The sequence below is a fragment of the Semicossyphus pulcher genome, unplaced genomic scaffold (genome assembly GCF_022749685.1).
Source record: "Semicossyphus pulcher isolate SPU_LCO1_2020_fin unplaced genomic scaffold, fSemPul1.0.p SCAF_1, whole genome shotgun sequence".
Lineage (NCBI taxonomy): Eukaryota > Metazoa > Chordata > Actinopteri > Labriformes > Labridae > Semicossyphus > Semicossyphus pulcher.
Window position 1 is genome coordinate 3,457,072 of NW_027211603.1, and position 24,263 is coordinate 3,481,334.

Here is a 24,263-nt window from a genome sequence, read left to right on the forward strand (position 1 = left end):
GAGTCTTGCCCAAGGACGCCTCAATGTGTAGACTAAGGGAGCTGGGGATTGAAGGACGACCACAGCCACCTTGGTTGTGATTTCAGGATCAACATGACACCAGAGCCGATACAGACTGAGCTTTGCAACACCCATATTCAGCTCTCGAAAAAATAAGGGATCACTCCAAATGTTCCTTAGGTCACCATCTCTCTCTACAAGTCATGGTCAGAACAGTCCAGATGTGAACCCCTTTGAAAACCTTGTGAATGTGACCAAGATGGAAGAAGATGGACGGTCACAAGCCATCGAACAAAGCGGAGCTGCTCCAAGAGCGGCCTAACGTCACCCAACAGCACTGTGACAGACTGGAGGAGAGCATGCAGAGACGCATGAGAGCTGTGATTAAAAACCAGGTTATTCCACCAAACATTGTTTTAACTCAGGAAGCGTTCACATATCATTAGTATTCTGTTGTTTAAACATGAACTTGCTTTCTTTGAACTTGTCCTCATTTTCTGAGTAAAAGACCTCATTTGGAAGTAGGAGAAATTTATGCAAACACAAACCTATAAACAGTAGATAAGGAGAAAAACATATTTGCAGTGGTCTCTCTCTTTTTTTTTTTCCCCGGAGCTGTATAGACAAATTTCATTGCACGTTGGAGCCTTCTGAACTCGCTTGGGACGGTTCTTTTTTGGTTTTTTTTATAGGCAAAAGTTGTGGATGGCCCTGTACCTGGGACTTTTGTTGGCATCACCTCAGCCGAGGTTTAAAGCGAGCAGAGCCAAAACCCTGCTGTGTGGAAAAGCGGCTTTACTGTCAGTCTGCAAACTGCAGCGGGATGAAAAAGGTGACCGTTTCATCACTTGGAGAAGCATTGCTTTCAGTGTGTCGTTTCTGCCACTGCTCCAAACAAAGTGGAATAAAACTCTAAATTCCAATACTCACATGCACTCTTGTTGGAATATGATGTTAATACGTGTGATTTTTCAAACATAATTCTAAGCTGTCCTTCTTGGCGACCCCTGTGGACAGGTGTGACTTTGAGGTGATTTAACTCGACTCGGCCAACATAGAAGTGAATCATACAAGTGTCAGATTATTTAAAAACCAAGCAAGTTAGGATGCAATACAGAATTAGCATTCTTGATCAGATGTCAAAACATCCAGCGGATCAAGATGAAACTACATTGTTATTAAATTTAAATAAAAGCATCAAAAGCCTCAGATGACTGTTTAATATGGAGCTGAACTCTAAATGCTTTTATTCAGAAGCCAGAGCTGCACACGTCATGCACTGAGGTGCAGCAGAAACAGCTTTCAAGTCATTTCCCTTTGTGTCAAACACATTTTGATTCAATGTCATGATTCATGTCACAGAATTAAAACATTTAATATCTTTACAGACAAAAAGAAGTATTATTTTCAGAGAAGGAAAACAACATTTCCTTTCAGTGTACAGTAAAGTTGGTTCATGTTGTCCGATTCTTTCTCAAACACGGACAGAAACCAAATCAGGGAGCAGCGTTTATTTCCAGTCGTATTAACCCACTGAAGCATTTAGATAATAATAAATAAACTATGAATTAAATGTGAGTTTTTGATTAGTTTAACAAAGGCTGAAATGTTTCTGTGACTCAGATGGGTCATGAACATTCATCACAGTGTACAATGAACACTGAGCTTAGATGTAATAGGTGTGTTTTACAACATCACAGTCTTGCTGCATTTAATCATCAGTACTCATGTGTGAAACGGTGTGTTCAACATGAGAGTGTGTGTAAATGTGTTAAGATAGGACGAGGCATCACAGGGGGACATCTGTTGCATTTTCAGGCTCTGAAATAAAAACTTTCTCTTACAGTTTTTACATATTTTAATGCATTAACAACATCAACACTCCCTTGTGATGCCTCCCACCTGTAAGCATTAGTAAGTGTTAATACCTGCTTTAAAGCTGAGCTCATCGGCCTCCTGGCCCGCGTAATCATACAGCGCTCGGACTCGCACCCCCTCTACCTGATCCTCCTCCTCCTCCTCCTCCTCGTCCCCCGCCTCCCCCACGCCGTTCACCGCCAGCACCTTCTTAGGACTCTCCTCGTCTGACCAGTCCGATGAGTAATCTTTAACCCTGAGAGAGGAGAGGGGAGACACACATATACAGAGTCTGATTTCAGCATCACCGTTATAGAAAATCATACTAACAGTCACATCAGGAAGAATCCCACTGATACCTTATCAGTTAAGGTGTTGATACTTTGAATCCTATGCTTTAAAATCTACATTTATTCTTTTAAAGCACTTAATACTTTTAAAACGTGAATAAAGTTGCAGCAACAATTTAATATTTCCTCAACTTTTTGTTTCTGCAGCCTGTTTTTCTCAGTTTTACTCAGTTTTAAGCTTCTCTTAAGTTTATCTTGATCTCGATCTCGCTGGGTTACTTTACATCTCAAGAATCTCTTTAAACTTAATATGCACCAACTGAGGTGTTGTAAATAAACAAGAGAGGATCTGTAGCTACTTCACACCTCTCCAGGCAACCACAGCCGGCATCTTCGAGGATATCAAGTGGAAAAAGGAGTGTGTAAAGATATCTGAGTGGTGGACTTCATGCTGTGAGGAGCAGACCGCAGAGCTAGTTTACGGGAGAGCAGTGAGCTCAGAGGGAAACGAGCAGAAAGTCACTTGAGCTGTCCTGTCAAATATGTTTCATGAGTGTCTGAACTGCAAAAAGTTGGCACTTCAAATGTACTCACTCCTAAGTTTAATGTGACGGCTTTCTTTCGTTTGTATTCTTTCCTACTTTGTCCTGCAAATGCAGCAAAACAATTTCCCTTACATCATGCTGTATGTTATCTAATGTTAATCTTGAACCCCGGCTCTCATCCCTCCATTTCCTAAAAAACACCATGTGGAGGTTTTCAGAGACAGATGTGCTTCAGTCGAGGGAGGGATGTTGAGAAGAGGGGATTAGATAAAGAATTGGAGCAAGTGACTTCCTGCCAAATATCTGTTTCTTTTGAGGAAACTTGCTGCTGGAGGAGTGAGGACAGTAGCTGAATCACACACATACAGAGGCAGCTTTCTAGCTACTAATTAAAGCGTGTTGTGTACAGGATGTGAACTCCTCAGGGTGACTACAAGGCAACAAACTAAACTACATGGTGTCTCTTTATCCTCAAAGACACAAACACACACGTGAAGCTCTGCACACAGAGAAGACATGCTAATGATTGTAAAAAGGAAAAAATCTGGCTTTGAGAGGTGATGCAGCTCTTTTATTTACACTGGCGTTGGATTCAGTCTTGTAATAAAAAATGATTGTTGTAATCTGCCTGCATCAGACAGGGAAGTGTCCTCCTACCTGCCGGTGTCCACGGTGATGGGACTCGGCGGGACGTCGCCTCCACCTGAGGAGACGATGTTGGTGAGCGTGACCACGTTGTCCTCCGAGTGTCCACCTCGCTCCTTCCTGCTGATGGAGCGACTCGCCTCAGGAGACCACTCCTGCACACACAAACAAACGTAGCAAAGTTTAAAATTAAAGCAAGACCACAGACATTTCAGACGAGTCGAAATAACGAGGTAATAGTGAACCAAAAGTTAGTCGATTGGAAATGTCTCTTTCTGATGGTCGGTTGGTCACAAGAAACAAAAAAAGAAATCAAAACTCAGGAAAAGATTTCATTCATAATAACCTGTATGACTGAAACGGGAAAAAAAGCTTGATCGAGTTCAGCTCGCCGCTGTGCCTCTCGTTCGCTTCACTGCACTTTTGTTAGAAATTGTGTACGTTCTAAGCAGAGCTAGTTGTGTTTTTCTGGGGCGCTCGCATTTGGGCCAGGGATTTGCTTAGTTTAGTTTTAGTACAGAATTTAATTTGTTAGATACACCAGGTGCAGGGGTGCTGTTTCAGTTGTTGTTTGGTTCCATCAGTCTAGTTTAGGAAAAGAAGAGTGTTATGAGCTCTCGGTTAGACTCCTCTTTGTGTTCTAATTGTTTGTTGATTTGAGGAGCACCCACAGGGCCTTTCGCCTCACTGTTTTTGTTACTGTTACCCATAAGTTAAAATTGTCAATAAATAACCGTGTTTTAACCAAGAACAACTCGTTTTATGTTGCTTCCCTTTCCCCCTCACGAGCAGCGTCGTAACAGTACTTTGGCTGGTTATGGCGAATAAACACAGACTGCAGAAACCAAAGCTTTCAAATTAAAGGAGCGCTCTCTTTTATTTATGCTGTACTCAGAGGACGTATAATTCTATGCTAACCTGCAGCATTTTATAATCTATTAAATAACCTAAAGTGAAAGTTTACTATTGGAAAATATTAAATCAAACCTCAAACGATGTCCAGTGGAGACTTGAGTAAAGTACGCAAACTGCATGCTCAATGTCATATCAAGTTTGGATGTGGATTCTCCTCTGGTGGTGGATAATCAACGGAGTCTGATCGGATCACACCCAGACAAAAACACACACACACACACATAATCACACACACACATGCACTTTGGCCATAATAACAGGGTGCTGACAGGAGTAGGTGGCTGGGGATTCAGTTACAGGTATTTACAGTCGCAGTGGGGCAAAGAACAACCATTTACACAACACACGTACATTTCCGAGGAGCTCTCCACTCTTTAAACTCTTACACTCACACAGGTTTTAGCATGAAGCAGACAAGTTAAAGTTTTGAATGAATGAAGTGGACCGAGAGTCCTCACAAGTACAGAATGTGTTTGTGTGTGGGACAATGGTTCTCTGTTTGCGTGTCAGCAGCGCTGTGGGAACACCAGGAGATTCCTCAGAGGACAGAAGAGATTCATTTCTTTCTGCCAACATCAGCTAACAAGCTCTCTCTCTTATTTTTCAACTGTTTAACTGTGAGGCTAAAAAAAAAAGTTCACTTTGTCATCAGAGGAAGGATTCACACGCTTTGCTACACTGACAAAATATAAATACATTTCCAAATGTATCTAAACAAGGATCTCCTGCTGCCAGTTTACAGCAGCCTGCAGGTCTGCTTTCATAGGGTAAAGCTGTGTGCGCTATATTGAAGAATACTAAAACAGTACTTTAATTCTCCTCATTTAGCAGTATATATAACATTAAAAATGATCTATAACACACTATAATGTAGTATTTTACCAGCAGAACTCAAACTGGATCCTGACAAATGGTTTTTAATTCAACACTATGGTTCTTCTTTATTTCTTATAGTTTGTATCTTGTATCGTTTCATGAATTTCTCTTATAATTTACACATTTAATGTGTGTGAGTGTTGTACTTTCCCTTGTGTGTTTGTTGTCGAGTTTTATAATAATAATAATAATAATAATAATAATAATAATAACTTTATAGCGCCTTTCATGGGACCCAAGGTCGCTTTATGTATTTAAAAAGCCTCTCTGGTCGTAAAACAACCACTTCTTAAGAAACGTGTTTTTTCAATCAGCTTAGAGATTCCTGAAGGCACAGATTAGACCACAGACACATGGGTCACTGTACATGTGTGCTAACAGGCTTAAGACCGTCATAATACGGTAAAATGTTCTCCTTACATAACAAAGCATTTCCTGTAGCAAGTATAGGAGAGGTTTTTATTGCTGTTGCAAAATGTAGCAATCTTGGAACCCATCAGCTACCGTCTGACGACAATATAGCCTCTGGAAGTGATGTTGAATTTTGCGGGCATGTCCAGTTTAGCCAGCGTTTAGCGATTAACGACTTCCAGCCAAGACTTCCTTCTCCGTGCGCTGCATTGTTTATAGTCCAGTCAGTAGCTTGAGAAGCGACTGTGTGTTCAGATCGAAGTGAAGTGAAATTCTCCCTCCAGATGCGTCTGCAAAATTAACGCTGTCACTTCTTGGTTCATTCCATCCCCCGGAGGAGCGCCCGTTCATCTGTCTGTGCTGAGTCTCAGTTTCACTGTAAACAGTAAGTTACACAGAGGCTGCACTACTCTGGCTTACTGCAGCGGGATGAAGCCGAAAAACAAACTGATTTTCTTGTTGACTTTAATTAACGGCTCTTCAGTTTGCTGAAATAACAACATCATGATGCAGATTAGTGACAACATGAAGCTTTGTCAGGTCTGTCCTCAAGAGGAGAAGAAAACTACTTTAACATGCTCTGGCCTTCGCGACACAGCGTGATGCAGATTTGTCTCAAGTTGAAGTTTTGATGTAGAGCAGATTGTTAGCTGTTAGCCTGCAGATGTCTGTTGATAGAGATTAATAAATTGACTGTTTTTCCTGCATACCCTGCAGCCTGCTGATACGTGATTGGCCAATACTACTCTGAATACAAATGTACTACAAACGGAAACCAGAACACTTCCCGTACTAAAAAATCCACATCCCTGCCTGTAAATATGGATTAAACATGTAGTAAAAATACCTGTGAATTGGCTAGTGATAGGATGTCCAACTCAAGTATAGAGGCGCATTAAACAGCACATTTTCAAACTATAGATAGCGACTGATTTTACCGTCATACATAAAAAGGAAGAAAGAAATAACATATATGGCAGCAATGGTTTACTGGTATTTTTGGCTCTTTTAATGCAGTCGGTTAACATGAAATGAACAACTTCGCAGCTCTGAACTGATGCGTTACTACTTGCCAGGCTTTGTTGGAGCATAGCAAAAATAATCCTTACAAATGAGCAAACAGTCCTCGGTTTGAATGAGCTGCTGCTTGTTTAATATGAACACGCCTTTAGTCATCTGGAGAGGGATTGTTATCGAGCAAATGCAAAGAACAGACGCATAAAATCTTCAAGCAGACTTTCTTCGCTCCAGCTGCTGCATTTTTGAGGATAATGTATCGACTCTTCTGTATGATTAGACATTTGAGGATCCAAGTATAGAACAGTACACACACACACACACACACACACACACACACACACACACACACACACACACACACACACACACACACACACACAGTCAGTGTGTAGCTGCCAAATATAAAAGTAGACGGCGGGAGGACGGCAGGAATCCAGATGATTGTATCTCTATCATGAATTGAAAGTGGGCCTGCAGATCTTTTCACAGACAGAAAATAGGACAACACAACGGTTCCTTTTTGTGAATCAGGAGCAGACAGAGAGGAGGGTGTGGACATTCCTGTGTGTAACTGATCACAATCAGTTATATCATCCTCAGGCTGCATTCACAAACAGCTCGGTTTAAGGAGGAACTGACGCTCGTCTAAATAAATGTCTTACTGTTCTTCTATTTTTACTTTGGGATGAGAGAGTTTATTAAAAGCATCGCTGCCTTATTTAAAATTGACATCACCGACTTACTGTTTCAAGCAAAGTGTGTTTTTAATCATTGTGCATATTTATCTGTTTTCATTATTACAGGATGCCCAAAAACACCAGGAAAAGGGGCTGCTGGTGAAAACTAGTTCTGCTTAAACTGGTGCATTTAAATCTGCTTTAATGTTTACCAACATACCCTGTCTCTATTCACACACAGAAATATATAAATTAATGAGGCATCAGTCCTTTTTATTAAGGCTGCACGATTATGGCCAAAATTATAATCACGATTATTTTTTAACATTTTTTTTATCGTTCTTTCACATTGAAATAAACAGAGCAACGCTTTCAGTTTCATTTTGTGCTACATTCCAGCTCATGTACAAATTAAGCAGCAAACTGAGACTTATGATTTGCTCTGTACATGAATTTGGTGCATCGTGGGTCATTTCAGTCTGTGTTTGGGAGTTGGGTGGATAGGATGCTGCGCTGCACAGTGCCTCTGTTATGGATGTCTCACTTGAAGGTGGATAAGGAGAGGAGTAGCGGCGTTATTCCTCTTGGCCTTCATACACTCGTGTTGCTTTACGGCGCAGACACAGATTTCATGGACTCTTTACAGACTATTTTTGCTCTAAACCTGAAATACCTCCAAACAACCGATGACTTGCTGTTGTGAGGGGGGCCAGTGTTTCGGTTTGAGTGACTTGCTCTCTTGCTTTCTTAGCGTAACAACAAGCAGCATTCAAAACGCGACTGAGCGTTAGTAGCATACATGACACGTTTGCACGAACAACACTTCAAAGACATAACAGGTAAGTATATTTTGAGCTGTCCTCGTCATTCATGAGCTACATATTCTCTTTCAACGGCTGCTGTAACCACGACAACCACGGGCGCAGTCAGCTGAAAGTCGGTGTTAGTTTCGAAAGCGTTTGATTTGATATGCAGCAGTGTTTTCAACAGGTGGAGCATTTTAAACGTCAATACCGACATCAATCCTGTTTATTAATCGCGGTAGACAAAATCGTGATCGGGATTAATAACGGATTAATTGTGCAGCCCCTCTTATCAACATGATTCTCAGCAAGAAAGCAAAAAAAGATTATAATTTATTTTAACTCTGTAAAGCAGCACTTGTTTGTTTTTTATATCTGTAAATATTTGTTAGTCCACAGTGGCCCGGTCTGCAAAGCTCAGGTGAAGTTTGTAGATTTCCACCAGCAACTAAATAAAACCTGCATGTGTATGTCTGAGTGTGTGTGTGTGTGTGCGTGTGTGTGTGTGTGTGCGTGTGTGTGTGTGTGTGTGTGTGTGTGTGTGTGTTCAGACATTCCTGACCCCACTCAGAGCTCTCAGTCACACAACACGTCTTTCACTAGAAGCCTGTTTAAAATTCAGCCCGTCTGAAACACACACAGAGCAACTTCAGCCGTCCTGCACAGAACGCTTGTTTTCATCATGTTTGAAGAAAAATCATGAATGAATGAAGTTATCTAAATGTATCCCAAAGTCTGCATAGGGTGAACCGTGTGTGTGTGTGTGTGTGTGTGTGTGTGTGTGTGTGTCCGTTCTCACCTCTAACTGGGGCCAGTTCATGCTCATGCCGGGTCCGTGGGTGTTCCTCCACCATCGGAGATCTTCAGTGTCGTTGGCTGCTTGGATGGTCTGACCCAGATCCCGGTACAGATTTTTGAACCTGTTGGACAAAGTGACTGTCAGTCATCACATCTACACACCTGCACCCTCCTCCTTCTCCTATACAGTCCAGCATTATAGTAAGTATTTATAACATTTCAATTTTAAAGTCCTTTTTTCCCCAACTTTGTTTCCATCCATCCATTATCTACACCGCTTATCCTGTTCAGGGTCGCGGGGGGCTGGAGCCTATCCCAGCTGTCATTGGAAGGGCGGGGTACACCCTGGACTGGTCGCCAGTCAATCACAGGGCTGACACATAGAGACAGACAACCTTTCGCACTCACACCCACACCTATGGGCAATTGAGAGTCATCAATTACAAGCATGTCTTTGGACTGTGGGAGGAAGCCGGAGACCCCTGAGGGAACCCACGCATGCATAGGGAGAACATGCAAACTCCACACAGAAAAGCCCACCGTGCAGCCCAACTTTGTTTCCTTCAATGTTTAACTTTATATCTACTATTATATATGGGTCTACACTCCGTCCCGCCCACTACGCTCTGCCAACAAAAGGCGCCTGGTACTCCCATCACCACAGGGCCCTAAGTTGCTAACTAGACTCTTCTCCTCTGTAGTCTCCAGGTGGTGGAATGAGTTACCATTAAATTAAATGTTTAATAACAGCATCTGTGCATCAAATGTGAGGTACACGCCTCAAATTATTTTGCATGATGAAGACATAAAAGGCCCAGAGTGCATTAAAAGCACTTTTCTTCAAGTGAATCCATTTTTGAAGGTTTACAGTAAAGGATAAAGTTAGTAACGCTCGAAATTCTGACCCCTTTAATTTTACTTGTACTTTTAATCTCAATACTTAAGTACAATTATACGAAAAAAACTTTTGATACTTAAGTACAAAAAAGATCAGATGCTTTCAGACTCAGAACAGCTGACTTTTACTTCCACCAAAGTCATTTTCAGGTTTGATATCTGTACTTTTACTCAAGTATGCCTTTCAGGTACTTTATCCACCACTGTAACATTGTAGGTAAATATTGGACTTCAAACCAGAAACACTCCTCTTAGTGTTGCTCTGAGACTGCTGGATAGTTTGCTTACACATCACGTTATAAGATGATGATATGTCAATAATGTGTTTGCACCTTCCCTTTAAAAAAGTGATTGACGGTTTAAAGCAACACAGATGGTGGTGCATCTAAAAATAAATGACAAAGCCAAAGAGAACAGATATCAGGTCAGGCCTGGCTTATCTTATCAACATGACCTCTGTGTTATTAGATTTAAGCTGCATTCATTCATTTTTAGTCACTTTAGGGCAGCAGAGGAAGCTGTAAACACAACATTGATATTTTATCTCTTTATTTATGTTCATGATGTTGGAAAGCAAATGATCGTATACAAATTAGACTGACACAGACCAAGATTAGCTTTGGAAGTCGTGTTGCATTTGATGAATGAAAGCCTAACACTCTCTGTCTTTAAGCTCTTATTTTGGTCTCCAGTATGCTCACCAGCTGGTTTCTAACTGCATCGTTATTTGAACTTTTTTTGCAAATAAAAGCTGCCTGATTTTGAAAGAGATCTGATAAGACCAGTAAGAGCTAATAAGTTAAAGAGACTGTAAAACCAAAACGATGACCCGAAAGATGTTACAAAGCTCCGTAGCGTTGAGTTGAACTGAGGCCATGTCTACACGTACACGGGTATTATTGAAAGCTGAGTTTTTCCCTCCTTAGTTTAAAAAAAAAAAAAACCCGTCCACACAAGCACAGTTATAAAAAATCTCGGTCCAAACGAAAACGCAAAAACACAACAGAAACACTATCATGAGAATGCAACACCAACAGGCGGCGGTCATGCAAAGTAGAAGAAGAATCGAGGCCAATCAAGTCTAAAAAAAAATCTATCCCGACGCCTTTGTTCATCAATAGTAGACGAGTAACTGCACATATATGTGTAAACATGTAAAAGTCCTGTTAGGCATCAGTGTTTATGTCACGTCGCCTCATTAGTGACGCCTCACAAAGGAGATAACGGCGCACGGCCTGACGTCACGAGCCGAAGACACCATTTACCTCTTCTACACGTCTCCATGGAAACAGAGTTTCGACAAGTCTTCACCCTGACCGGAGTTTTACAGAAGATCCGTTTTCAGTGACCTAAAACGGCGTTTATGTGGACGAAAGGACAAAACACAGAAGAAGCTGCGTTTTGAAAATACTCGTGTACGTGTGGACATGGCCTGAGTCAGGTGAGAGTGTACCTGCTCATATCATACAGCCATGTAATTCCCTTCTTAGCAAAGTAAGTGATTGGAGATAAAACCAACAGTCATTGTTGCCCTTCGGTGACATTAAATCACACTATAAGGGGGATTATCGCAGACCAAAGTTTGATGTACACAGAGGAATGTAAGAACTGTTTAGACACAGACTTGAAAGAATGTGAACCCCTGCTTTAAGGGTCGGAAACGTTTCTTATGACTGCCCTCATGTGCATGGTAATTCACTTCAGGTAATGAGAGCCTCCATAAACTCAACTTTGTGAGAGCTCTGGGCCGATGTCACTGTAAAAGGACTGGTGATCTTTCATTAGTGGGGCCAGGCCAGGACGCTTAACAGTCCTTCTGCTGGCTTTTATGCTGGAGGCTAAACCATTTTACTTTAAAGCAGGACTTTAAGAAACAGAAGACAAACAATTCAATCTAAAACAAAGAGAACAGAACGAGTATTTCCCAACAAATCTCATCGATGGACAACATGATGTCCATTTTTTCCCAATATTTGAACAGCAGCTTGTTTAAACAGAATAAAAGGGTCAATAGTTAATGAACAACAGTGTGAGTTTTCTATTAACTCCTGTATACATACCCAAACATTCACACACATCTAAACCCCGACATTTCTGCATGCCTTCATTCTGAGTCACGCATCAGTAATCAACTAATCACCCTCTTTTCTCTGATGTTGTGCAAATGTGCGTCTGCGTGAGTCCTACCCTTCCTTGCTGGACAGGTCGAGGTGTGTATGGATGTCCAGCAGGACCTCTTTGAAGAAGCGCAGCCTCTTGCGCTCGGCCTCCTGTGTGAGGTCGAACACCTGCTCCATGTCCTCCATGTATCGAGGGTTACAGCGGTTCAGCTCCTCTAGGGCCTTTGAGTAGCGCTCCTTCGCCTGCAACACACAAAGCACATGCTGAGCAACAGTTCTTTGTCACTGTAACATTAGGAGGATAAAGAGAGGAAAATGTGGCAGATGTTAGGAAGCTGTTTGAGTCTTCAAGCGTTAAAGGTATAATAAGTAGGATAGAAAAATAAAATATAGACTTTTACAAATATAATATAAATCATCACTTATGGGCCGCAGATGTGTGTTGGTGAGTGTGTATGCAGACCCTTGTGAGACACTTCCCTCTGCATCTGTTATGTTGTTTTGCTTTGGACGTTTTCAGGAGGGGCGCTGTTGTGGTATGCAGCGTATAGGTGAGAGTGGGAGTGGTTCAAATTAGCAACTGGGCCCCATTCAGACCGGCGGACATGGTGAAAGAGCGATGCAGAGTTGGCCTTCTTTCTGTTGGACAGGTAGGTGCCTCAAACCGGGTAGGACAAGATAACTGCAACTGTAAGCGGCGGTTAGCATGCTAGCGTAAAGGTCACTGTGATGCTGTCGGTGTTAGCTCCGCGGGGTGGGCGTGTTCTCGCATGAAAGAGTGAGAGGGAGCTTCTGATGATGAAGAGCCCAGTTTGAATGTGTTGTTGACAAAATGCAGGAAAAATCCTTCTTATTCTACCTTTAAACTTGAGGATTGAAGGCTGCTCTGTTAGTGTGCATTATACACACTGTGAGGGACTTCATTCAAACGTCGCTCTATTACAGCTGCTGGTGAGAGGCTGCGACTGTTTTAGCTTAAAGGTGTTAAAAGGTGTTGAAGAAATGAATATCTTAGTATAATGTGTCTTGTGTTTTTTTTGCTAAATCTACTGTTTCATAATAAAAATATATATATGTGAACACATGCTTTTTTAAGAAAGTGTGCCCTTTTATACGGTGGCCGACGAGGGCAATCGTGGTGGTTTCCATTAGAAGAAACAGGCTGCCAATTCAAAAACACATGCAAAAGCCCAAAACGACAGAACGTCCTGTGAATGAACAAAACTTGCTTCACAAAGCTGGAACAAATGCGTTAACATCAAACGCTCTGCAAATAAAGAAACGATGCAAAGTCAAAAACACACAAACTCAGAAAACACATGTTAAAGAAAAACACGACAAATCCAGTCAACACAACACTTTAGCTTTGCTAAAGTAATCACTGCTTTAATGTAGCTTCTGTTAGCTACCTGGCATTCATGACTCTAAAAGACAGTGAGCACAGTGAAGTGATGGTGTTAACTCCTCTAACTAGCACAGGGGCTTCAGCAGTTCAGAGGAGTTTGACGAGTGAACGCTAACACACCCCTGTGCTCAGAGCCCGACACCACAGCTTAGATCCGTAGCTAATGGAAGCAACTCTTAGCTATTGCTCTTAGCTGTTCCTCTGAGCACCTCTACAGGTCTGGAGCACTTCCATTGCATTGACTGGATTTGCAGTGTTTTTCTTCTGCATGCGTTTTCTGTATTTGTGTGTTTTTGTTTTCACAGCGTGTTTCATCTTAATGCATTTGTTTCAGCTTTTTGCAGCACATTTAATTCATTTGCAGCACTTTTCTGTTGTTGCATTTGTTTTAGACTTTTGAATACGTTTCTTGGCTTTTAAGCCTTTTTAACACTCAAGATCACATCCCCCATGTGACACTGTGTCCCTGTACATTTTTGGAACAAAAAATACCCATATTACTTCATGTCAGATTTTCTTCCTGTAAAAAACACAATAGACACGTGTTTGCATAAGTTTGAACCAAACAATTTAACCAATAATATCATGAAACTCATCCATCAGCCAATATTACACTTTGACTTGCACAGACTTGCATCCATTACTTACTTAACTAGCAACAGCAGGGAACGTTGGTATTTGCCACTTCTTCTCAACATTTAAATCCTCCTTATATTTGTCATACCAGTTTATCTTGTTTCCCTTTGAATTATCCAACAGCCCGGTAACTAAATACTCTTCAAATGCTGTTTAATCTCAACTTTAATACCAAATAATTCCTGCCCAACCCAACCTCTAACCAGAAATTCCTCTTAACCTCCTGTTCCTCATTCCTCATGTTCTTAACTCGTGTGCTTCCAAAAATAATTCTTGCTGTCACGTATTTAAGAGGCATGCGGTTATAACAGTGATCTTAAGAGTCGAGACATCTGTGGCAAGTGTAAGGTTTTGTATCATAGAGAATTTGCAGACTGAATGCCATTTATCTTGATGATGTGGTGGAGCCTTTCCTTTGGCTACCTGCTTGCTTTGGCTGCTTATCTTTGTACTATTTCAAGATATTTTAAACTAATCAAGTGAGAATGAAAACCTGAAAATTCGTATTTGCCCAGAAAGAAGCAAGGATCAATAGATGAGCAGCTTAGTGTGTGTTCTTTTTTACCCAAACTGTACAATGAGTCACGATGCTGGATTTCATTTCCTCTTCATTAATTGCTTTGTTAAAAAGTCCTTTGTTACCGACACAGCTCTGTGTACCAACTGATCCTGAGTCTGCCTCAGGATTTCCCCGTGTTTGGTCGATCATTTCCCTCTGCAGGGCCGGGAGAGTTTTGGGTTTGTGCAGAGCAGAGCACAGAGGAGACAAGCCCGGTCATGCTTCGAAAGGCAAAAACACACACAGGTATGTTTTTCTGGACTCACTGACACACCCAGACCGGTGCAAGTGGAGCTACACGAGGGGCTGTGTGTGCATGTGTGTGTACGTGTGTGTGTGTGTGTGTGTGTGTGTTTGTGTGAGCTTTGTACTTTGTCGGCCTCCTGGTTGCAGCGCTCCACCCGGGTTGTGTATTTGCGGACTTCCTCCTGTGACTTGGTCGGGTCGGCCTTGGCGTGCGTTTCCCTGGTAGAGGCCGTCCACTCCTCCTTCCTGGCCTGGTGGTAGGTCTTCTTACTGGACTCCACCTTGAGACACACACACACAAAGAAACACTGAGCATCCGATTACAGACACCAAACCTCTTCATCTTTCATTAATGCAGTCTGGTTTCCTTATTAACACACATGAAATTGTCTCTTATAGAAACATAATTCTTTAACAACATACAATTAATACTATCACCTAAGCTTGGCACTGTGACTTAATCAATCAAAGAAGGATGCAAAAAGACAAATGGAAATAATAAACAAACTCAGGTATAACTCAGGCACGTTGTTGTTATCTAAAAGTTTAAAGTTTGTGTCCTGGTCTATCCTCCAACAGTTTTGAAGAGGTTAAAATGAACTTTTTCATGAGTAAAAGTTTCCAAAAAAATGGGAGAAATACACCTTTATCACAGTGGATTAAGACGCTACTTCCTGGTGACTTTCTTTGGATAAAAATGAAACACTATATATCACGATTCTTTTGAAGCTGATGTGTCCTCACACTTGGTCTTTTTGTCTTTTCTTAAAAATGTCTTGAATAAAAAGTAAAGTAAAAAAGCTGCTCTCTATTTCTCGTTCTCTTAAAAGGGTTAGCTACACTAACACTAACAGCTACACACCCTAGCGCTGAGGTTGCCTTTAGGCCACAGCATAGCTGGTGTGCACCTTCTCAAAAATGCTAACACTTGTAGGGGCAAGGCCGTCGACAGAGCAAGATTATTTTCCCTACATGCCTCTGATGCCGGTGGAGTTTAAGATAGAGGACAGCATTAATGAAGATAAAGAAGTAGTCAGTACTCTTCTCCTTTTCAGCCACAAACACCTGCAGATCTGCTCAATGTAATCATCCCTCTATATGAATGAATCCACTTAAAGTCGAGGTGAAATGAAAAATGTCATTTTAATCCTTTTAGATCACATCCCCGGTAATATTGTGCATCTATTTGACAATATAGGCCAAAAAAAATACAGAAAATCAATTTCTTCGTATTCTTGTATCAAAATCCGATAATTTTTTCTTCCGGTAAAACTAAATTTCACGTGTGCTTACGTAAGTTAGCACCAAACAATTTCAACCAATCAATCTGCAACATTTAGCCGCAGAGCACCAAGAACGCTCGGTCAGTTAGCTAGCTACTGCGCTGTGGAGAACGTCTGTCTACGCCCACTTCTCAACGATCAAATCAAATCCCTCTAATGATATGTCCCGCCTGCACGTCCTGTTTCACTTGGAAATACGTCACGATATGGAAGCTAGAAACTCTCGAAATGCCGTTTCAGCTCGACTTTAAACACAGTGATTGTATTGTAGTAACCTGCTATCAAAGATACCTGGAGTTAAATATTAGCTGTTTGTCTTATGTTGCTTTTATCACAAAGAAAATGTAAGAATGTAAACACAGTTAGTGTTGGGAATAAAAAGTTCAGCATGCCCTCATTTACAACAAATTAGCCAGCCACTGCAAAGGAGGAATCAACATCTGATTATCAACAATAAACGTACTTCAAGGGTAGACACCTGTACACCCATGCGTTCGTTATAAATCTATTTCTGCTTCACTGACATGCTACTGAAACCTCTCCTGCAGCCCTCACCTCTTTCAGTTTGCGGACCCAGGGTTTCTGTGCTTTGCGGAAGCCGTCGTCTGCATCTTTGGTCTCCCTGAAGCCTCCCATCATCTGCTTGTGAAACGCGTCCTTCTGCCAGTTTCGCATCTTCTCGCTGTCCTCTCCTGCCAGCCGCTGCCGCAGATCAAGATGCAGCTCACTGAGACGATCAGCCGCCTGCATAAAGGCGTGCCATGCTTTCTCTAGGGTACCATATTGAGGACCTAAGAGGGGAGTGTGAGGAGAGTGTCAGTCTCTCCTTAAATTATTTTAATGTAGCTAAAACCAGAACCTGAAGCTTTACAGTGAGATTTAATCCCCAAACACAACAAAGGTAACAGTGGATGTTACAAACAGCTGCTGCAGCTTCTATCCCATATGATCCATTTAATAAACTCACCTTTCTCCACGACTCCCCTCCACCTCTTGGCCCAGTCACTGAGCTGCAGAGCGTAACTCTTTTCTATCTTCGCTCTCTCCTGGAAGCAGCTGACCAGCTCGTTACACAGCCGGTGGCCATCGTCTATCCGCTTCACCGTCCTCTTGTAGTTCCCAGGCTGCAGAGGACCACACAGATACAGATCGAGTTAACACACAAACACACGCTGCATGCTTCTTCTCTTTTATATCAGCTGGTCTGTCAGTTCAATGCATATCCCTACCATTGCTAATATTAGTGCTGCAAATGTTAGCATGTCAACACAGCAGGATGTTAGGTGGACTAGTGATGATGTGGAGTACAATAAAATAGAGGTAGGAGTGAAAGAGGGCAGACAGCGCAGAGAGTGAGTGGAGTTGAAGGTATGTAGTTTTTCCAGATGGAGGGCTGTGAAGCCAGCAGTCAGTCAGCAGGGCCTCATTATGTGCCTCTGTCTCTATTTAAACACCACACACCAACACACCGAGTGCTTTGACATCCGGCTGCTCCTCTCAGCTAGTCTGATAGTCAGGTACAGATATAATAAGGGTTTGAGTGACGTACACATTTATCTGAGAGATATGGAAATGTTGGCTTTTTGTTGCTGGTTCAGAAACTGATGTTGTAACACTAGCCCAGGCAGGTGGTGATCAGTATTTAGAGTCCAATAATCACAGGGTTGGTGATTCTGTCCACGTTGAAGTGTCCTTGGGCAAAACACTAAACCCTTAATTGCTCCAGATGGTCAAACCGACAAGCTAGCAAGTTAGCAGCATATTAGCTGCTCCCTCCAGTGTGCTTGTACAAGAGGCAGATCCTAAATAACTTTGCTTAAAATCCAAATTGCTTGATAAATCGAAGTTCTCCTGCATTTAAAAGTATGTCAAACATCTTAACTTTGATGACATTTTCCAACATAGAATGTAAAAAAAGGGACTGGAAGCACATATATTAGTATTTTTAAATCACTGACAAATTCTAGATCAGGCACCACCATCGCTGCTTCTGCTAGAATGATTGTGAAAGAGCACGGAGCATCAAGATCGTTAGTGTTAGAGGAAACATGGAGGGATTTAGATGAGTAGTATTTGAGCCTTAATTACACCCTGACTCAGATGAGGAGTCTGTTGTGCACCAAAATAGGTTAGTGTAGTCTGCATCTTTGTTTATGTTGTTTGTTAGCTTGTTAGCTTTCAACTGGAAGAGGCTGACGCTGTGTTAGTGGTTATAAAACATCTGATTCTGCTTAAACAATACAGTGTTTGGTAGTTTTGGACAAAAATCTGAACACTTACTCTGCCATGCTTCTAAAACCTTTACAATGCTAATGCTAACTATCTCTCAGTCACATGAAGTCTGTTTTTATCTGCGCTTGTGGTTTCAGGTTTTTTTGCTGGTGTTGTCATTTTGGATTTGTTGCAGACAAATTCCCACTCGTCTTTAGGTCCAGATTTTAGGAACATGAACAGGCATCCCACCCTTAGTAAGTAGAGTAATGTGGAAAAAGCCTCTCTATTGATAAACTTTGCATGATACAAGTCAGTGTGGTTGAGATCAGATCAGTATGTGTGTGTGTGTGTCCCACTGGTCAAAAAACATCCGGCTTTTTTGCGTAGTGGGAAAGGTTACAATCGGCATTCAGACCCGGGTCAAATGACTGCAGTAGACCCGGGTAATTATCTCCTTGGTTCTGATCGGCATTGCTGGGAACACAAAAACTGGGTCGACACGCTAATCTCCGCCTCCTTTCTGTGATGCTATGATGCACATTGAAGTTCCGGCCGCTGTCGCATTAATACAGATGACCAACATACAGCGGCGAATTTGTTCTTTGTTTCGTGCAAGACGCAGCAACACTGACAAGAGAGCGAAGTGAGAGAGCTTATTCTGATCCGAGGGGAAGAAGAAATAAGGCGACAGGTTTCCACCGCGTTTGTGACATCAGTCGGTGTCGCAGCAGAGAAACCAAAATATAGAGAGTATACTCCACTGGCAATGGGAAAACAGACAATCAGCAGTTATTAGCGGGTCTTCCCGGGTCTGAATATCTGCGTCAACACACTCATTTTGGTGGGAAAGGGATATAAGTGTGGTTTGTGTGGCTACTGTACCTCCCAGAAGCTGTCAGAGCTGCCCAGCTCGCTGAGGTCCCCATTGGAAGACATTTTGGGGTCGGACTTGCAGCACAGAATGATGGCGGCTAGAAAAAAGACTGCAGAGAGAGAAAGAGGGAGAGAAATACCTTCAATTATAAATCATTTAACACATCAGCTTTTCACAAGCTACAGAATCAGCATCATTACTAGATTACAATCATTACATTTTGTATTGACACAGTCCTAGATTTATCCCAAACTATGCCACAGTATGTCAGACTGATTAACAAAATACCAGCATAAATAAGAACAGTGAAATAACACAATCTAATGCACACACAGATTCAAGGATATATGCCTCTTCATAACTGTTACACACTCAAATCTTTCAGCTAAAACAGAAGTAGAGTTGGGTATAAGCAGTTCACAAAGAGTTGTCATCTCAGAGATCAAGAATAAACTTCTGAAACTCCAAAATGAAAGAGAAGCTAAAAAAAAAAACAGTCATAGGAAAAGTAGGGCAAACTCTGTCTGCTGATGAAAGCCATGGATGTCATAGAAACCTTACAACATCTTTCTATGGGATCAGTTACTTTCTAGAAGTTGATCGGCGCACAGAGAGCAATCCAAAAATAATAATTCAATTACTAAGAAGGAAATAAATCCTATTAATAACATATAAATACATGCATCGTATGAAGAGAGATCAGGGGATCACACTAAAGACATTTGTGAAAGAAAATGTGCACAAACTCGTGACCTTCCAGTCTCAATGCTCAACTGTACGCAGCTCTACAGTTTCAGCCTCTGGCAAACTGCAGCTCCACGTCAGTCCACACAGAGACTTTACCGCTCTCTGCCCACAGGACTGTTTTCTCCACATCGCTGCCCAATTTTCCTTCTGAACACAACTGGACTGTGTGTGTCCCACAAACACTGATCCTTGTCTCACGCATCCGCTCCATTACTGAGGCAGGAATCTGTGTCAGCGCGGCCTGCTCTTCCACAATGGATCTCATTCATCGGGGAGGAGAGATGTGCAAACATTTGTAGACAATCATCCCCGACAATAACTCACAGACACAAGGAATTATTAACTGTGTAATGTCTCTGCCTCTTCATGACCAACCAAAACTGAGACTACAGGAAAAATAAAGCCTGAACACAACACTTGTACTTCACCTTTAAAGGTGCCCTGTGGAGTTTTTCCATACTTATTATATCATTTCTATCTTATATCTATAGCCAGTGTTTCTCACCGGAACTCATCTAGTAAATTCTTGAGCTTGAGTAAATGTGCAGAGTGCAAGTGCAACCTCCGAGAACCTTGACAGTATCAAGTCCTGTATTGTTTATATCCATGTCTACCAGCTTACAGTCTTCCTCCCTGACTTTGTTGGGGCACTGTTGTGTATCTTGGCCATAGACTGTATCTATCTTATATCTGTATCTAGCTCCCTAAAAGTGAAGCCAAACCCTCTCTATCGCCCCCTGCTGACTGGTGGCAGTATAGCTCATAAAGCCCGCCTCCTCCATGTTAACAGATGGGACATGAGTCAAACGATAAAATCAAAATACACGTCAAATAAATTTTTCTCAAACATGGTTTATGTCACGATAGTTAGTTCTTATTATGCTGATTTATGTCCAAGTGTTCATTTTTCTGACTAGTTTATTTTTAATTAGTTATTTGATGCTAAAAAAGGGGGTGTGGCCTCATGATCGACAGCTCTGTTGATAAATACGGCTCCTGCAGCGTTCTGTTCCCGAGTAGCAGAGTAGAGGAGGAACGGCGAGAGGAGACGTAACTAACACTAACACTACAGTCATTGAACTTTCCATAAACGTGAATATCTGCTTCAGACGACGAAGTGCGGGATTCTTGCTGTATTTTTTCAGTAAGTTAAGTGTGTGTTTTGGTTAGCGGAAGTGGCTACAGCGGCTCCACCCGCTGATCTCTACTGCACAGCTCTGGCTCCAAAAAACGTCACCAGCACAAGATGGCAGCGCCTGTCACGGGGGTATTTTGGCTTCACTTTTGTACAATGAGAGTACATGGAGATGCCTTGTCCATCACCAGCCAGTGATCTTGGCGCGGTACTGGATCCTTTAGATGAGTGGAAAACTTTAAAACCATTCAACAAAAGGTGTAGAGCAAACACATAAGACAAAAAAACCCTTTAAGTTTCAAGTCAAAGTGAAACTACTATTAAATCCTTTTCGTAGCAATAACTGAAGGCAACAATTGATTTTCAGATTTACAGTTTGATATTGGCTAAAGCAGGGGCTATAAACCCAAGATAAATCTGAGGGATCAAATGTGGATTAAAGGGATAAAAATAACAAAGAAATTATATTGACCAGCTGCAACATCCCACACTTTTACTTTTTTTCTTGTGTAATAGATTCTGTCAACGAGTCTAGCTCAGAATAATTACATGTTATAAACCATTTATGAGATTTTTTTCTTAGATAGCTGTGTTAAATACTTGATTGTGATTGGTTAATTATGGCATTCTGAGGTCTGTTATTTCTCAATAGCAGACCCTTGCTATGAAGAATAGACCGTTGCTAGGGATGCAACTCTAATCACATAATCCGGAGGAATAACTGAAATCATATCAGTCTGTCAAAAGAAGTCCAGTAAATTTGACGTCAGTCTTTACAGAGGGAAAAAAGAAAAGAGACAAAACAGTGGAGAAAAAGCTATAAAGGTTAAAAGACACAAACTGTAGACTGCGACTGAGAGATCTACAAAACTCATGAAGTAAACATTAAACAGAACACAGTACGGGATACGCCGGTGTTTATAGATGGTGAATGGAAAAGAAAATGTCAATAGACCCGTTCCATTCTGCTATAACAACCTGCCCACTATACATTATCCCTTACATAAACTATTCTCTATGTATACAGACACTAGCCAACATCAGCATACTGACTGACAGCAAAAGGACACAGCCATTAAACTAAAACATTTATACCTGCAAAATAAACTATTCCTTTTTGTATGTGCGGATATTTTCTCTAAAAAAAACACAGGCGGTCATTTAAACATTTAAATTCAATTACACTTCAACACGACCTGAAGGGACCTCCTCAGCTCTGCAGGGAATCTGCTGATGAACCCTGTGAACAGTTCACTGTGACCTGCCTTCTCTATACATCGACTTCCTCCGCGCTGCCCTCCCATTGGATAAAACCCTGTTTCAAGGCCGGACAACTTCCTGTAGCAGACACAACAACCTGAGAGGAAAACATGCAACCGCTCCAGTCGTGGCTGTGTGCAGTGATCCTCTCTGTCTGCAGTGGCTGCACGCTGTCTCTGTCAAACTAGCTACATGCAGCCTCAGCTTCACAGGCTTTACTGTCAATGTTGTAATTTGTCTGCATCTAAACACTTCTGCACAAGAGAAATGAAGTTATTAATGTCAAACCAGTTAAGAGACAAAATAAATGTTGTAGATTAGATTTTTCCTATTTCTTAACCTATTTTTATGGATTTGCTTCTGTTGGAGATCTAACAAGGCTCGACTTGACACGACTGAAAAGTTTCTACCTCCTCCCAAAGTTACACAATGTTCTCTCACTGTAAATAACAAGGTGACTCCCAAAATAATAGCTATATATCTCTGCAATGTGAGCATGCTGGTGCCACATTAGACGCAGAGTACAACAGTAGGTTTGGTGAGCCCTGCAAGGAACAATGTGGGAGTGATTCTAAATAAACACTTCAGTAAACCCAGACTACGAGATTGCGAGTACTTGCACCTACTTGTGCTACATGCTAACTCTAGCCTGAGCCTTGAATAACACAGATCAGATTAAATACGTAACTGTAGGTGTGTCTGTCTCAGACACTAAACTCATTCAAACAGCTGCGCTATAATTTTCCCTTACTGCATGGACAGTGCAGCACAGAGGAGGGCAAGATAAGGATCACAGAGTGTGTATGTGTGTCACAGGTGGATGGAAAGTATGTTGGCAGCGGTGGTATCTGCCACCGGCATGCTGGAACATGAGTGAGAATGAGAAAACTGACTTCTCCATGGATCGCTAATTACTGCTCCTAAATCCTACAGGACAGCATTGTGTTAGCGTGTGTGTGTGAGTTTCTGGGTGCGGCTCATTGACAGCACATAGGTTTGGCTGTGTATAATCTTCTCTACCTGCTGGTGGTGCGCAAGCGCTGACAATTTAAGTCAACATAGAGCTACAGTTCAAGCACAAAGTGCTACATGTAACATGTTCCCTCATAGTGATCAGCCACTGAACCACGATTTTACAACAAACCACTGTCATGGTCCGCGGCAGTCAAATACAAAGCCTGATCCTCAAAACTTTCTGTAAATAAAACAAAAACTACGCAAGATAGCGTGTGCATGCAGTCTTGACAAAAGGACACTCTGTTTTCATTTGTAGTGCTGGTTGTATTGATTAATCATGTTTGCGGAGAGCGTGGAAGAGGTGGAACGAAGCTCAGACAATGTATAATGACCAGCCCATGAAAAAAAGAAGTCTTGGACTAGATAACTAGATAACTAGATGAGTTATTAGTGGAAGAAATTCTGGCTGTAGCTCTCAAAGGCTTACAGTCGTCTAATAGTAGCCAAAGGGTTCTGCAATTGGCTGTCTTCCACTCTGTGGGACGTAAGGCTTTGAGCTAAGTGCTAAAATATGAATGCTAACTCGCTGATGTTTAGTAGGAATAATGTTAATTTGTATGCATAACATTTGGCACTTAGCATTAAACACACAGTACAGTCAAGGCAGATGGCATGCCATCAGTTTTGCAGGGATTTTATTGTAAAGTTATAAACACTGTTACAATTTCATTTAGCAGATGCTTTTGTCCAAAGCGACGTACATCTGAGAGTTAATTCAACACAAGCAAGGATCAAGACAGGAAGGAACAAAGTCAGTAAGTGGCAACAAACAGCTTCAAGTGCGACCGGACACTGGTGCTGACAGGAAGTGCGGAGGGCGTAACAAATTACAATTTTGACCTGATGATGGCGCTAGAGAAAATGTCATCCTAAATGGAAAAAAAATGTCTACATAACATTTCATGGCAATTGATCTAATTTCTGTTGAATGAACGTATTTATTTTATATATTCTATGATAAATAAATATATTGTATTGCTAATAACATATAATATATTGCTTTCATTTTTGTCCTTTAGAAAAAAACCTTACT

General features: G+C 41.6%; 1 protein-coding gene across 1 annotated transcript in view; it reads right to left on the reverse strand.

The window, feature by feature from the left end:
- pacsin3 (protein kinase C and casein kinase substrate in neurons 3) overlaps positions 1-24,263 on the reverse strand; it is a 38,652-nt gene that overhangs the window by 3,623 nt on the left and 10,766 nt on the right. The window contains exons 2-9 of the mRNA XM_069683339.1: positions 19,080-19,180; positions 16,951-17,107; positions 16,539-16,774; positions 14,826-14,981; positions 11,922-12,097; positions 8,839-8,959; positions 3,350-3,492; positions 1,929-2,113 (exon numbers count right to left, since the gene is read on the reverse strand). Of these exons, the coding sequence (XP_069539440.1) occupies positions 1,929-2,113; positions 3,350-3,492; positions 8,839-8,959; positions 11,922-12,097; positions 14,826-14,981; positions 16,539-16,774; positions 16,951-17,107; positions 19,080-19,133 (1,228 nt within the window). The 5' untranslated portion in view covers positions 19,134-19,180. The remainder of the gene's footprint in view (positions 1-1,928; positions 2,114-3,349; positions 3,493-8,838; positions 8,960-11,921; positions 12,098-14,825; positions 14,982-16,538; positions 16,775-16,950; positions 17,108-19,079; positions 19,181-24,263) is intronic.